At 41.2% G+C, this 16989-nt stretch overlaps 1 protein-coding gene across 1 annotated transcript; it reads left to right on the top strand.

Annotated features, from left to right (window-relative positions):
* The first annotated feature begins 13566 nt into the window (after positions 1 to 13566).
* LOC134494671 (protocadherin alpha-5-like) lies at positions 13567 to 16144 on the top strand. The gene has a single exon (XM_063299918.1). The coding sequence runs from the start codon at positions 13721 to 13723 to the stop codon at positions 16142 to 16144; it is 2424 nt and encodes an 807-aa protein (XP_063155988.1). The 5' UTR covers positions 13567 to 13720.
* Positions 16145 to 16989: the final 845 nt, after the last annotated feature.

Raw genomic sequence — 16989 nt, 5'->3', positions numbered from 1 at the left:
TCAGGGTTGAACTGTGGAGTCCTTGGTGCTTCTGAGCCTTGTCATTTTCTTGCAGACGTTTCATTGCCAGACTAGGCAACATCTTCAGTGCGAAAAGGGAGTGGGCCTTGCTCTCAGTTTATATACAGTCCTTCTTGTGTTGGTGGAGGTGTTGTTCTCTCCTTGGGAGTTCTTTGATTGGGCTGTTGTTTGCTGCTTGGTTGATTGACTGAGTTAATAGTTCCTTGATTAAGGTATAATGTACTGTTTGATTGTTTATCTGGTGTTAATCCTGGTGTTAATCTTTGCATATCTGGGTGTTGATTGCTGGCAAGGGAGTGTACTGGTCTTTTGGCTTTTCTATTGTCTCTTTTGAATGGTATGTAAATGTTGTTTACCTCTATGTGTCTGTTGATGGCTGCTTTGTCTGAGTGCCAGGCTTCCAGGAATTCTCTGGCGGTTTTGGATTTGGCTTGGTTTAGGATGCTCACAGTTTCCCAGTTGAAAGTATGGTTGAGTCTGTCCATGTGTTGTGAGATTAAGGAGTTCTCATTGTGTCTTCTGACTGCTAGTTGGTGTTCGTGGATGGGCTCTGCTAGTTTTCTGCCAGTTTGTCCTACATAGTGGCTGCTACAGTCCTTACACTGTATGTTATAGATAACTCCTGTTTTTCCTTCTTGGGCTACTGGGTCTTTTGGATTACTTAAGATGTTTTGAAGGGTTTTAGTTGGTTTGTGTGCTGTGGTGATGCCTTGTGGTTGTAACAGTCTTTTGGTACTTTCTGAGATGTTTCTGATGTTTCTGAGATGTTTCTGATGTATGGCAGTGTTATCCTTTTCGTAGCTTCTGTTGGTTGTGTTCTGGGTTGCTGCAGTGTGTGAGTGCTCATCTGAATAATGCTCTTACACTGCTCCTCTAGAACCAACTGAAAGCAGAGGACAGAGCAGCCCTCAAAAACCTAAAGAGGGACCAAACTATCATCATCCTCCCAGCAGACAAAGGCTGCACCATCATTATGGACAGATCACAATATATACAAAAGGCCAAAGAATTACTGGAGGACAAAGAAACCTACACCCCAGTGAACACCAATCCCATACAGAAACTGGACAACCAGGTCAAAAGAATTCAACAACCTCACCAAGAAAGGCCAAATCACAAAAGAAGAACAGAGGTGGATGAAAAGCGGTGGGCCATCCTCCCACGCTTCTACAGACACCCCAAAACACACAAGCCTGGCATACCCCTTTGGCCAATTGTATCATTACCATGGACTCCCACATACAACATAGCTAAAGAGCTCACAAAGAAACTTGGGCATCCCAGAGAGGAGAGTGAATATTCTATCAACTCCCCACTACAGTGCTTCTGGAAAATCAAAGACCTAAAAATAGAAGAAGATGAAATTATGGTGTCATTCGATGTCACAGCCCTCTTTACACCCATAGACCCGGCACTAGCGAAAGAATCCATGGCAGCAGTTCTACGCAACACACCCAACATAGCCAAATACACCAAGATAGAGATACCCAGAATAATGGACCTCATCGACCTCTGCCTCACTACCTACTTTCAGTTTGATGGACAAATATACCGACAAATCAAAGGAACACCCATGGGATCACCTATTTCAGGACTCATAGCAGAGACTGTAAGGCAGCATCTGGAAGGGATAGCACTCCCACGCATACAACCCAAAGTGTGGATCTGGTATGTGGATGTCACTTTTGTCAGAATAAAAAAGGAACAACTGGAGGAAACACACGAAACCATCAACAACATCTTCAATGGAATAAAATTCACAAGGGAAGAAGACGACAACAGCATCCTCATAAGCAGAGGAAATGATGGCAAGTTAGAAACACAAGTGTACAGGAAAGCTACCCGCACCAACCGAGTGCTCCATTACCAAAGCAACAACCCAACCTCCCACAAGAGGAGCTGTGTAAGAACATTATTCAGATGAGCACTTATACACTGCAGCAACCCAGAACACCAGAAAAAGGAAACAGATCACCTATACAGCATCTTCCAGCAAAATAGATAGCCCCCCAACTTTATCAAAAAGTGCCTGAGCACTCAACCCACTACAACTTCCTCTATTTCCATTTTTCTTTACTTATTCTTACATGTACGCAATCAAGGATTGCAAAAAAGCAAATGAGGTTGATATGTTTTATAGATAATAGGTTTTATAGGTTTAGTTAACTAGGTCAACTCAATGGGTTTTATAGTGTCAGCTCTTCAAGGTAGAACAGATCAGGAAAAAGACCCCACAGGATGACTAGAACTCTATCTTATTGAAATAGGCTATAATCACAGAATCTTACAAGTCTGCCTGTGTTTTCCCTTCCCTCCCTCAGGGAGTTAGGCATGGGGGGAAGGTCTAGACTGGGACGCTTTGTACAGGTAGCCCTTGGTTAACGACCACTTATTCAGTGACCATTTGAAGTTGCAACAGTGCTGAATGAGTGATACTTATGACTGGTCCTTGAAGTTCCGGCTGTTGCTCCACCCCTGCAGTCATGTGATTATGATCTGGGTGCTTGGCAATGGGCTCACACATATGATCATTGCAGTGTCCTGTGGTCATGTGATCACCATTTGCAATCTTCTCTGCCAGCTTCCCACAAGCAATGTACTGGATAGCGTCCTCGCACCGCAGCACTCCCTTCCCAGCCTGCACACACTCATGCGGCACTGCAGCAATCCCTCCCAGCCCACATGTACTCACGCAGCACCACAGCAACCCCTCCCCAGCCTGCATGGACTTGCTGTAGCACCCCCCCGCCTCACTCCATCTGCTCTCTGGCCTGCTTGTGAGTTGCCCGCCTGGGACTTGCAATTCCAGCTAGCTTCCCCAGTGATTTTGCTCTTGGGAAGCCAGCAGGAAGTCCCAAGTAGCAGTCACATGAGGTTCTCACTTAACAACCCAGGATTTTCACTTAATGACAGCAATGGGGACTGCTATCACTCACATCACATGTGGTCATGTGATGGCTGCATTGCTTACTGGTGGAAATTCCAGTCTAAATTAACGTTGTTAACAACATTGTTAACAATGCTTAACATTGTTAAGTGAGGACTGCCTGTAATACTGTTCTCCCTCTCTGGATTTAACCCATGTTTCTTCTGCACCTGGTATGTATGTATGTATGTATGTATGTATTTATTTATTTATTTATTTATCAAATTTAGTCATCACCCATATCACTATGGGGCATGGTGGCAAGTTGCAAGTTCGGCTGCAAGTTCGGTGGTTCGAGACCCAAGTGCCGTGTGGTGGAGTGAACTTCCACACTCACCCCAGCTCTTGCCAACCTAGCAATTCGAAAGCATGCAGTAGATAAATAGGTACCGCTTTGGCGGGAAGGTAACAGCATTTCCGTGATTGTCATGCTGGCCACATGACATGGAAGTGTCCTTAGACAACACTGGCTCTTCGGCCATGAAAACGGAGATGAGCACCGCCCCCTAGTGTGTCATTAGATACGACTAAATGGGAATCTTTACCTTTACCTTTTTACCATCTGACTCAAAGAGCGATTCTGGGCGGTTTACAATAAAAGAATAAATAGTTGTTAAAATAGAATAAAACAATATTCTCAAATAAAAATATAGCCCAAGATATAGATGTTAAAAACTTCTTAATTTACGGGAGCATCTTCAGGGTGCTAACCACCCCCAGGGTTGGTTACCCCTCCTCATGCCCCATGTGAGATGGCAGAGCCAGGTCTTCATCCCTTTCCGGAAGGAATGGCCTTTGGATTCTTTCTCCAAGGTCATCTCTCTGACTCTCTACATACATTGATATTTTGCTGTATTTTCTTTTTTTTATTTTGTTTTTGCACTGGTCACTGATCGTTATAAAATTTGTTCATGTTCATTTAGATTGAACTATTCAGTCTAAATTCATCAGAGGCCTACTGCAAGTCTCCCACTCTTCTCCAAATGCACGTCTTTGGTTTAAACATAGATGTTCCCTGTGCCAGCCTGAATGAAAACATGGTGCCTGAAATATTGGTTGAGAAGACTTTCTGAGGCAGATTGCTGGCCCAGGTGACTTTTGCTTATGAGTTTCTGTCCACATGGAAGAAAACCATTGCTAGTGATTGCCTTATCTTCTATGTTGATGGAAAGGAGATACAATGGTATTCCTTTATGCAGGACATTTCTGCAGCTGTTCCAGTACTGCAAATAAAATCAGTAGCATATGTCTTTCTTCATTGCCCACTTCATTGCATATGACATGCAGAATTCCTAGCCCCCCTTCTTATTCATTTTGAGGGCTGGACCAAAATGAAAGTTCTAACCTTAAATTTTTAGGAATATAGCAAAGTTATGTTTGATTCCAGTTGATTCAATAGCTCAGCTGGGGGTGAAATCATTTTACCTCAAGTAACTGGTAAAATGGTGCCCCTGTGCTTTTTAAAGAAAAAGCCCAGCAGGAAAACCAGCTTGCTCAGGAAAAGAAAAATAATAATTGAAACAAAACCAAAAAACATGCTGCCAGGTTTTGATGTGGCAACCTCCTACATGCTAGGCAAAGTTATAACCACTATGCTATATCAGCATTACTTAGAGAGTTATAGACTCTATTAGACTGCAAAAGGGTTGAAAGCAGGGAATTTTGATTTTGAAAGTGGTGGTTGTGCCTGCCTATATGAGCATTTGATGTTTTAAACTTATATATTTGCATAATTTAAATATGTGTATGTCTGCAATTCTTGACATCTTGATCAGTTCCTAATGCACTTTTTGAATATGGGGAATGGTAAAAATTATTCAACAGTGGAAGGATAAATCTACATTTGAGTTGTAACAATGAATTGTTGATACATGTTCCTTTAAATTGTTGAATTTTGGGTTATTATTAAAATTGTTTTAGAATTATTTTGTTTATGTGATAATTTTTCAGGATTTTTTCTTTAAAATTTTGGAATTCGATCATATAATTCATACTATTGTTTGTATGCATTTTTCATATAACTGAAACACAGTATTCCATGTCCTGCACTCTGAATGATAGGAAACAAGTCCTGCCATTCTTTTATGCTTTCTTTCACCTAACAATTAATTATTAACTGTCATATCCGTGCTCCATCTTCTCTTTTTAAGACTTCACAATTTCTTCAATTCTTCTTCATAAAAACTTAGCTTCTAACCACTGATCATCCTCATTGTTTTTGTCTGAACCTCTTCCGGTTTATCTGAATCCTTCTTAAAATGTGCCAAGAACTGAACACAGGACTCAAATTCTGAACTGACCCATGCAGAGTAAAGTAGAACCATTATTTTCTGAATTTCAGAAATTATATTTCTATTAATGCAGCCTAAATTGCCTTTACTTCTTTTGCATCCAGGTGATATTGATGTCTGTAATCAAGCAAATAACTGTGCATTTGTCTCTGTTACATTTTACCCTACATTTTTCAGCCCATTTTTCCAGCTTATCACAATCATTTGCAGTTTATCTATTTTACACATTTTTATGTCATTTGAGAGCCTTATAAACATTTCCCCACCTTTTCACTCATTAATAAAAATATCACAGTAGAAGGCCAAGAACTGAACCTTTTTGTAGCCCACTTGACAGTTCCTTCTAGTTTGATGAGGAAGCATTGATGAGCATTCTTTAAGTATAGTTGTCAAGTCAGCTGTGGATCTACTAAAAGGCATTATATCCAGCCTTTTTTTTTACCAAGTTCCTACTCAGAATATCCTGAAGTATTTGTTATACATTTTGTTGAAAGCTAGAAATATTGTATTCCCATAAACTATTAAGATACTCAGTAAAATATAAGATAAAATTAGTGTGGTAAAGACATTTTTGACAAATTTATGATGCTTTTGGTAATTACTACACAGTTTCCAAGTACCTTAGAGATCTGTTAGTTTATCTGTTCTGAAATTTTTCCAAGTATTGATTTTAGAGTGATTGATCTGCAGTTCCCTGGGTCCTCCCTCCTTCTCCTTCTCCTTCTCCTTCTTTTGAAGGTTGGGATACTTGCCTTCCTCCAGTTATCTGGGATTTCATTTCTCCAGGATTTCTCAAAGATAACAGTTACTGGTTTGGCTAGACCATCAGGAAGCTCCTTTAGTGTCTTAAAATGCAATTCAAATAGTCCTGAGGATTTAAACTCATTTCTTTCCTGACCAGGTTTCATTAATCTCAGACTTCATCCTGCTGTTCAGAATTATCCAGTGATAGATACTCTATTCTTCAGCAAAGGATCGTTACCTTGTCGTGGTGCTGGAGCTTGAGCACCTCAATGATGCCATGAGCTAAACCGTGAAGGGCCACCCAAGACGGGAAGGTCATGACAGAGAGGTCAGACTAAATGCGATCCCTGGGGAAGGTAATGGCAACCCACCCCAGTATTCTTGCCGTGAAAACTAAATGGATCAGTACAACCAGAGATATGTCAGTATACCATCGGAAGGTGAGACCCCCAGGTCGGAAGATGGTCAAAATGCTACTGGGGAGGAACAGAGGATGAGCTCAACTAGCCCCAGACGTGATGACGCAGCTAGCTCAAAGCCGAAAGGACGGCTAGCGGCCGACGGTGCTGGTGGTGAACGGCGAATCCGATGTTCTAAGGATCAACACACCATTGGAACCTGGAATGTAAGATCTATGAGCCAGGGCAAATTGGATGTGGTTATTGGTGAGATGTCAAGATTAAAGATAGACATTCTGGGCGTCAGTGAACTGAAATGGACTGGAATGGGCCACTTCACATCAAATGACCACCAGATCTACTACTGTGGACAAGAGGACCACAGAAGAAATGGAGTAGCCTTCATAATTAATAGTAAAGTGGCTAAAGCAGTGCTTGGATACAACCCAAAAAACGACAGAATGATCTCAATTCGAATTCAGGGCAAGCCATCTAACATCACAGTGATCCAAATATACGCCCCAACCACAAATGCTGAAGAAGCTGAAGTAGAGCAGTTCTATGAGGATCTGCAGCACCTACTGGACAACACGCCTAAAAGAGATGTTATTTTCATCACAGGAGACTGGAATGCTAAGGTGGGCAGTCAAATGACACCTCGAATTACAGGTAAGTATGGCCTGGGAGAACAAAATGAAGCAGGACATAGGCTGATAGAATTTTGCCAAGACAACTCACTCTGCATAACAAACACTCTCTTCCAACAACCTAAGAGACGGCTTTATACATGGACTTCACCAGATGGACAACACCGAAATCAGATTGATTACATCCTTTGCAGCCAAAGGTGGCGGACATCTGTACAGTCGGTAAAAACAAGGCCTGGAGCTGACTGTAGTTCAGATCACGAACTTCTTCTTGCACAATTTAGGATCAGACTAAAGAGATTAGGGAAGACCCACAGATCAGCTAGATATGAGCTCACTAATATTCCTAAGGAATATGCAGTGGAGGTGAAGAATAGATTTAAGGGACTGGACTTAGTAGATAGGGTCCCGGAAGAACTCTGGACAGAAGTTGGCAGCATTGTTCAGGAGGCGGCAACAAAATACATCCCAAAGAAAGAGAAAACCAAGAAGGCAAAATGGCTGTCTGCTGAGACACTAGAAGTAGCCCAAGAAAGAAGGAAAGCAAAAGGCAACAATGATAGGGGGAGATATGCCCAATTAAATGCAAAATTCCAGAGGTTAGCCAGAAGAGATAAGGAATTATTTTTAAACAAGCAATGCGCGGAAGTGGAAGAAGACAATAGAATAGGAAGGACAAGAGACCTCTTCCAGAAAATTAGAAACATTGGAGGTAAATTCCAGGCAAAAATGGGTATGATCAAAAACAAAGATGGCAAGGACCTAACAGAAGAAGAAGAGATCAAGAAAAGGTGGCAAGAATATACAGAAGACCTGTATAGGAAGGATAACAATATCGGGGATAGCTTTGACGGGGTGGTCAGTGAGCTAGAGCCAGACATCCTGAAGAGTGAGGTTGAGTGGGCCTTAAGAAGCATTGCTAATAACAAGGCAACAGGAGACGACGGCATCCCAGCTGAATTATTCAAAATCTTGCAAGATGATGCTGTCAAGGTAATGCATGCTATATGCCAGCAAATTTGGAAAACACAAGAATGGCCATCAGACTGGAAAAAATCAACTTATATCCCCATACCAAAAAAGGGAAACACTAAAGAATGTTCAAACTATCGAACAGTGGCACTCATTTCACATGCCAGTAAGGTAATGCTCAAGATCCTGCAAGGTAGACTTCAGCAGTTCATGGAGCGAGAATTGCCAGATGTACAAGCTGGGTTTAGAAAAGGCAGAGGAACTAGAGACCAAATTGCCAATATCCGCTGGATAATGGAAAAAGCCAGGGAGTTTCAGAAAAACATCTATTTCTGTTTTATTGACTATTCTAAAGCCTTTGACTGTGTGGACCATAACAAATTGTGGCAAGTTCTTAGTGGTATGGGGATACCAAGTCATCTTGTATGCCTCCTGAAGAATCTGTATAACGACCAAGTAGCAACAGTAAGAACAGACCACGGAACAACAGACTGGTTTAAGATTGGGAAAGGAGTACGGCAGGGCTGTATCCTCTCACCCTACCTATTCAACTTGTACGCAGAACACATCATGCGACAAGCTGGCCTTGAGGAATCCAAGGCTGGAGTTAAAATCTCTGGAAGAAACATTAACAATCTCAGATATGCAGATGATACCACTTTGATGGCTGAAAGCGAAGAGGAACTGAGGAGCCTTATGATGAAGGTGAAAGAAGAAAGTGCAAAAGCTGGTTTGCAGCTAAACCTCAAAAAAACCAAGATTATGGCAACCAGCTTGATTGATAACTGGCAAATAGAGGGAGAAAATGTAGAAGCAGTGAAAGACTTTGTATTCCTAGGTGCGAAGATTACTGCAGATGCTGACTGCAGTCAGGAAATCAGAAGACGCTTAATCCTTGGAAGAAGAGCAATGACAAATCTCGATAAAATAGTTAAGAGCAGAGACATCACACTGACAACAAAGGTCCGCATAGTTAAAGCAATGGTGTTCCCCGTAGTAACATATGGTTGCGAGAGCTGGACCATAAGGAAGGCTGAGCGAAGGAAGATCGATGCTTTTGAACTGTGGTGTTGGAGGAAAATTCTGAGAGTGCCTTGGACTGCAAGAAGATCAAACCAGTCCATCCTCCAGGAAATAAAGCCAGACTGCTCACTTGAGGGAATGATATTAAAGGCAAAACTGAAATACTTTGGCCACATAATGAGAAGACAGGACACCCTGGAGAAGATGCTGATGCTAGGGAGAGTGGAAGGCAAAAGGAAGAGGGGCTGACCAAGGGCAAGGTGGATGGATGATATTCTAGAGGTGATGGACTCGTCCCTGAGGAAGCTGGGGGTGTTGACGACCGACAGGAAGCTCTGGCGTGGGCTGGTCCATGAAGTCACGAAGAGTCGGAAGCGACTAAACGAATAAACAACAACAAAGATACTCTATTACTGCAGCTTGGGTGAATAAACACAAAATTTGATACACTTATTTTAGAGATATGTTAGATAAAAGTTGAACAATAAAAGTACAAACACATATTTTCCTGATATTTTTTTGCTGGAAGGGTAATGTTGGATGAATTTTGCTGCATTGCTGTCCACTATCTACTTAAAATGTAACGAATTTACCAAAGACGATTGAAGGGGTTCAATTGGTAGGTGTTCCAAACTTGTTTCAAAGAGCTTCACTTGAGATGGGATAACAGCCAGCGGTCAGGTCAATGAATGCAGTGAACAATATATCTTCACAGAATGTTAGTTTTTCTGCATTATAGCAGGGTATTAGGCAGTAGCCTAAGATCAGCTCCCACTTTAGTACTCTCAATGCAAAATGTATAAATACATTTCGTATATCTTTCCCAGTATTGGAGAAGAAGAGGCCCACCACATAATATTGGCCTTTATGGTTTTGGATGAGTTCTAATGAAACACTTGTGTCTTTCTTGGGAGAATTTGGTGAAAGATCTTCACTTTCAGATGGGCTAATTGCAGGTCAAATGGAATTTGGTGATAAGAGATTGATCACCTTCAGAAAAGTCTGTTGAATCAATAAGTGTTAGTTGTCCACAATTTTATTAGTGGACCACAGTAAAAATGGTCTTCCCATACCCTTGTAGAATATAGGATGGAGAGAAACCTGAAGGATAGTAGAGATAATCAGTTGCCAGAAGACTGTATTGTTCTTATAAGTACACCTTTAATAAACATAGTCCATGAATCGCAGAGATGTAACAGTCAGAAAAGGCCTTGGAAATAAATTAGATAATCTAGTGCAGGGATGCACTACTACAGCATTCCTTACATATAGCCATCTTGACTCTCCTTATATACTTCCAATGAAGGAGCATTTACACTTCTAGCTGTACATTCATTGCTGAACAGCCCTTACAATTGAGAAGTTTTTCTGATGCTCAGTTGAAATCTGCTTCCTTTTTCATTGATTGATTATGTGCCGTCAAGTTGTTGTTAACTCTTAGCAACCACACAGATAGATTTTTTCCATAACAATCTGTCCCTAACCTAGTGTTTTACATCTTCCAATGGGTGTACTCATAGCCACTGAAACTGAATCCATCCACCTTGCTGCTGTTCATCCTCTTATTCTCTTTCCTTCCACCTTTCCCAGCATTAGACCCTTCCCCAGAGAGTTAGGTCTTCGTATAATGTGTCTGAAGTAGGATAATTTGAGTCTAGTCATTTGTGCCTCAACTGAGAACTCTGGGGTTGATTTATTCAATGATCCATTTGTTTGTTTTCTTGGATGCCCATGGCATTCTCAGGAGTCTTCTCCAGCACCAAAACTTCAACAGCGGCAATAGTCTTCCTATCCTGCTTGTTCAAACTCCAACTTTCACTTCCATAGAGCATCAAAGGGAATACCACTACAATTCTGATCTTTGTAGATATGGACACATCACAACATTTGAATATCTTTTCCAAGGCCTTCATGGCTGCTCTACCAAGTGCTAGTCTGTGGTGTATTTCTTGACTGCTTGTTCCTTTATTGTTGATGGTTGATCCTAAAAGGCAGAAGCTATCCATCACTTCAATATTTTCAGTGTAAATTCTAAGGCTGGTTGTTGTACCTGTTGTCATTAGTTTGGTCTTCTTTATATTTAATTTTAGTCCCATTTTTTCACTGTACTTCCTTGTAGTTTAAGCCTAATGTTACCTGTCTTCTGGAACAAACTGAAGAGGTCTATCCCATCTTCTACAGTACATGACTGCCCTTGATGACAGCTATCATATTCCCCCACATCTTCTCTTTTCAAGCTAAGCATATCCAATGCCTACAACCATTTCTCATAGTTTTTTTTCTTCCAAGCCCCTTATAATCTTGGTTGCTGTCCTCTAGACACACTCCATTTGGCTAATCTCCTTCCTGAAATGTAATATCCAGAACTGTATGCAATGTTCTCGATATTATCTGACCAATGCAGAATAGAAAAGTACAATAATTTATCTTGAAATTTACATTATATTTCTGTTGATGCAACCAAGGATTGCATCCCTGCCCTCACTTTTTTTTGCAATGGAGTCATAGTATTGGTTCATATTCATCTAGTAATCCACAAAGATAGTCAGATCTTTTTGCACTTACTGTTACCCAAAGTGGTCTCATCATACTTATACTGACGCATTTGATTTTTCCTAACCAATGACTGACTACATTTGTCTCTGCTGAAATTTATCTTGTTTGTTCTGTCCATTTTTCCAGCTTGTCAAGGTCCTCTTGAATCTTGATACTGTATCTTTGTGTGATATGCAAGTTAGATAATCATGTTTTCTAACCCCTTATCCATGTCACTTATAAGATGTTCAACAATACGGGGCCTAGAATGGAGCCCTGAAGCATGGTACTCATTATGTGGAGCCATTGATATATGCTTGTTGGGCCCTGATAGCATAGTCCAGCTTTATAACAGGATTTTATCTTCCCATTAGCTTTTCAAGAGAGACAATTGTCAAATGTTTTGCTGTTTTGCTAAAATCAACATACACTATGTCCACTCCATTGCAATGGTCAACTAAACTGATCACTCTACTACAAAAGAAGATTACAATGGTTTGAAATGGCCTGCTCTTGATGAACTCAGTCTGGCTATTGCAAACCAACACATGATTTTCTAAACGCTCAGTTAATCATCTATTCCAGAATTTTGCCAAGTGTCAGTGTCAAGTTGACCAGGGTATAGTTAACCAGGTCCTCTTCCTTTTTGAGGATGGTCCCTTCTCCAGATCTCTGGCACTGTATCTATCCTCCCTGACTTCTCAAAGATCACAGAAAGGGGCTCCAAGATGACACCCACAAGCTCCTTCTAGAATTTCATATGTAATTAATTTGGTTTTGGAGACCTGAACTTGTTTGTGGTAGCTTTTGTTGTTTATTCGTTTAGTCGCTTCCGACTCTTCATGACTTCATGGACCAGCCCACGCCAGAGCTTCCTGTCGGTCGTCATTGTGGTAGCTAGGTACTCCTTAAGTTTCTCTTTACTTTCCTTAGGTTGCCACTCCATCCTTACAGCAATTGCTCTGCTTTGATTCCTTTTAACACAATTCTCCTTTGGGAAGAAGACAGAAGCAAAGCAGGAGTTGAAGAGCTCTGAGCTCCCTCTCTCATTAGTTACTATTTTACCATCCTTTCACAACAGCAGACCCACTTCCTCCTTTTTCTTTCATGTATTACTGATACAGACCAATAGTGATTTTTGTTGCTCTTAGCTTTCCTTGGAAGCTTAAGTTCCTTTTTCACTTTAGCCTTTCTGATTTTCTTTTTGCAGAATTGGCTACTTGCTGATAAACTTCTTTGATGATAATGCCTATCTTCCATTTTCTACATGTTCTTTTAGCTCTTACATCCCTATGCATCCACAATGGTTTTCTAAATTACACTTTGTTTTTTTATTCTCATCAGAATAGTGTGCAATTATACCTCCAACTTCTTATTTTTGAGAAGTTTCCAGACATCCTGCACACCATTTGACCTGAGGATTTCTTCTCACAGGTTCTTGCCTAGTAAATCTCAAAACATTTGGAAATCAAGTGTCTATGTATGATATACTTCATGTTTCTCTCTCTAGTACCTTGAAAAACAATAAGATGTAGCCACTTCTTCCGAGGGTTCCTGTTGCTTTTACCACTTCAACCAGTTTTTCAGTAGGTTAAACACTGATCTAGGATAGCCAATCACCTTGTCATTGCTAAATCTTTCTCTCATTAAATACTTCTTAATTGTTTGCACAGTTTGTAGCAGTATGGAATCAAAATGCTGAAGCTTAGTTATTAGCCCTGTTATAACTGGTTGAATGATAAAGAAAAAATAAGAAATGACTCTGAAGGCTACAGTAACACAGAAATATAGGAATGAACTCCAAGCACTCTATGGAAACATATATTCATAAACACTGGATGCTTATTAGAAATCTGTCATGAATACAGAATGGAAGCTTGTTTCTCCATTTTGAAATTCAGTCACAAGAGGTCAGTGTTTCCTAAGGAAACCTTCAAGTGAAACTGAAAATCCAGAGCCCCTCCCTTAAAAGGGACCGAGGTTCCTGCCAGTTGGATCTACAACGGCAATATCAAACAACAGAGAAAGCACAATAAGCCAAGATTCAACCAATGAAAGCATTGCGGGTATGGATGAGGGACATGGACTCTGCTCCTGACTCCGTTAAGACAAGGTATTTAGAGAAAAAGAGAAGAGATAGTTGGTGTGGTGCCTGTGTTTGCAATGTTTACCTGGCCGAAGGGGCTGCTGCAGCTGGTTCTGCTCCACACCGCCTGGAAAATGGGGAGCGGCCAGCTCCATTATTCTGTGCTGGAGGAATCCCAGCGCGGCACCTTCGTGGGCCGCATCGCCCAAGATCTGGGGTTGGAGGTGAGCGATCTGGTCCCTAGGATGTTCGGGATGCTGTCCAAAGGAGAGAAGGACTATTTTGAGGTAAACATGCAGAACGGGATCTTGTTTGTAGATTCCCGGATAGACAGGGAGGAGCTGTGTGCCAAGAATGCTGACTGTGTTGTTCATCTGGAGGTGATTGTAGAGAAACCTCTGAGATTCTTCCATGTGGAGGTTGAGATCAAAGACATAAATGACAATGCTCCCATCTTCTCTGAAAGGGAACAGATTCTGAGCATATCAGAATTGGTAACATCTAGTACTCAATTTCCATTAAAAGGAGCCTCTGATGCAGATATTGGTACCAATGCTCTGTTAGCATACAAGCTTAGCCCAAACAACCATTTTATTCTTGATTCAGGAGCTGATGAAGATGAGAGTAAGTCTGTAGTACTTGTATTGAAGATTCCACTTGACAGAGAGGAGAGCCCTGTGCATCATTTAGTATTGACAGCCACAGATGGGGGTGAACCCAAACTCTCAGGAACTGTTCAGCTAGTGATCCATGTGCTGGATGTAAATGACAACCCTCCCATATTTAACCAATCTCTTTACAGGATAAAGTTGTTGGAAAATACAGCTAGTGGGACATTAGTTATTAATCTGAATGCTACAGATTTAGACAAAGGGATTAACAGAGAAATCTCCTATTTTTTTAGTGATAATTTACCTTTCCTTTTCACAAAGATATTTAGTATAAATTCTGACACTGGAGAAATCAGGGTGATTGGAAAATTGGATTATGAAGACACAAAGTTCTATGAACTTCAGATTGTTGCAGAAGATAAAGGCAGTTCTCCATTATCTGGACATTGTAAAGTTCTTATTGAAGTATTGGACATGAATGACAATATCCCAGAAGTATCTCTGAATTCTCTCTCTGTGCCATTGCCAGAAGACTCCACACCAGGGACTGTGATAGCTATCATCAGTGCTTCTGACAAGGATTCTGGTACCAGTGGACAAGTAAACAGTTTTCTGTGGCCCACTGGGCTACCCTTCAAACTAGAGTCCACATTCAAGAACTACTACTCCCTGATTGTTGTTGCACCCCTAGATCGGGAGCAGGTGGCTGAGTACAGGATAGTAGTAACAGTGCAAGATCAAGGCGTTCCACCACTGTCTTCTAGCATCAGCCTCTTAGTGCCTATCAGTGACATAAATGATAATGCTCCAGCATTCACACAGCCCTCCTACACAGTCTTTGTGAAGGAGAACAATCCCCCTGGTGCTCACATCTTCACAGTGTCTGCCTCAGACCCAGACGTAGCTGAGAATGCCCTGATCACCTATTGGATAGATGAGAAGCTCTGGCCGTTGTCCAGCTACATCTCTGTACATTCAGAGAGTGGAAAACTCTATGCTTTGCAACCTTTGGACTATGAGGAGCTGAAACTGCTGGAGTTCCAGGTGAGAGCCAAGGATGCTGGACTACCTTCCTTATGTGGCAATGTGACTGTTCAAGTCTTTGTGATGGATGAGAATGACAATGCACCTGCTGTGTCAGGATCATCAGAAGACAACCTGATTCTTCTAGTAGTCCCTGTGATGCCTGGGCATATAGTAGGCAAGATCCATGCCTTGGATGCAGATTCTGGATACAATGCATGGCTAAGCTATGAGCTGGTTGAAGAAAGCAGTGTTCCTTGGGTCGTGGGGCGTTATAGTGGTGAGGTGAGTACCAAATATTCTCTGGATGAAACAGAAGAAGGCAAAATCCAGAGTGTGCTGGTTCTTGTGAAGGACCACGGGAAGCCTGAACTGTCAGCGACAGCTACCCTGGGAGTGTCACTGGTGACAAGTGCCCATGCCATCAAAACAGATATTCACCTCCCCAGGTCAGGGGAGAGCTTCATGCCCCTGGTGGACTCAATCAACATCTATCTCATCATTGCCATTTGCTCTGTTTCCAGCCTGTTCCTACTGGCCATTCTCATATACATGGCTCTGCGATGCCACTGCAAGGCAAAAGAAACCATGGTGTATGGTCCTGGCACGGCCACCCTGGTCTGTGCCAATGAAGTGGGCAGCTGGTCTTATTCCAATCGCCACAGCCACATTCTGGCAGGTGTGAGCTCAGAGGCTGGTGTCAAGAGTGATCTCATGATTTTCAGTCCCAACGTTCCTGTTTTTGCAAATAGTGGTGATCTTAGGAACGGGACAGAGATGCCCCCAGATTCAGCTAAAGAGGTGAGTTTTCTGGTTTTGGCATTTTTGACATTCATTCAAAATCATATTTCTATGGTATCAGTTTAGGATCAATCTTGATATTCTATCTACAGTATCTATCTATCTATCTGTCTATCTGTCTGTCTATCTATCTGTCTAGCTATCATTTTACATTTATAATGACAATCTTGGTAATAAATTAATATCTAAACAAGTGAGCTCATAATGTACTTTCTAAATCAGGACATTGATTTACAAATCTATAATATTTTTTTAAGGAAATGCTTTTGGAATGGTAGTGGTATTCAAAGATACACATCAAATTGTACTTTGTTTAATAGTGTGATATAAAAAATAAATAACTTTTCATTCTTCCAATTGTCTGACATGATTTCTGTACAGATTTTAGCTGTTTCTCAACCTTTGCAGTCAGATATTTATTTATTTATTATTTATTTAATTTTTATCCCGCCTTTATTATTTTTATAAATAACTCAAGGCAGCGAACATACATAATACTCCTTCCTCCTCCTATTTTCCCCACAACAACAACCCTGTGAGGTGAGTTGGGCTGAGAGAGAGTGACTGGCCCAAGGTCACCCATCCAACTTTCATGCCTAAGGTGGGACTAGAACTCACAGTCTCCTGGTTTCTAGCCCAGCACCTTAACCATTAGACCAAAGTGGCTATGTGTGGACTTCAACTCCCAGAATTCTCAGCAACAGGAATTATTGTTGCCATATTCCTATAAACTGCCAAGGCTGGGATCTGAAATACAATTCTGTAGTTCATAAAGCAGTCAGTCAGTAAATTCTAGAAATCCACATGGCTTTTGCAGGACAAGTTTAATCAGACTTATCTTTCTTTTTTTAATTAAATAACTACCTCAGTAAATTGATGGGAATAGGTAATACCTCGTAAAGTTTTCATGG

The sequence above is a fragment of the Candoia aspera genome, chromosome 3 (genome assembly GCF_035149785.1).
Source record: "Candoia aspera isolate rCanAsp1 chromosome 3, rCanAsp1.hap2, whole genome shotgun sequence".
In the NCBI taxonomy this organism is placed as follows: Eukaryota; Metazoa; Chordata; class Lepidosauria; order Squamata; family Boidae; genus Candoia; species Candoia aspera.
The sequence above is the reverse complement of the archived record's forward strand: the minus strand, read 5'-3'. Positions and strand labels throughout refer to the sequence as shown.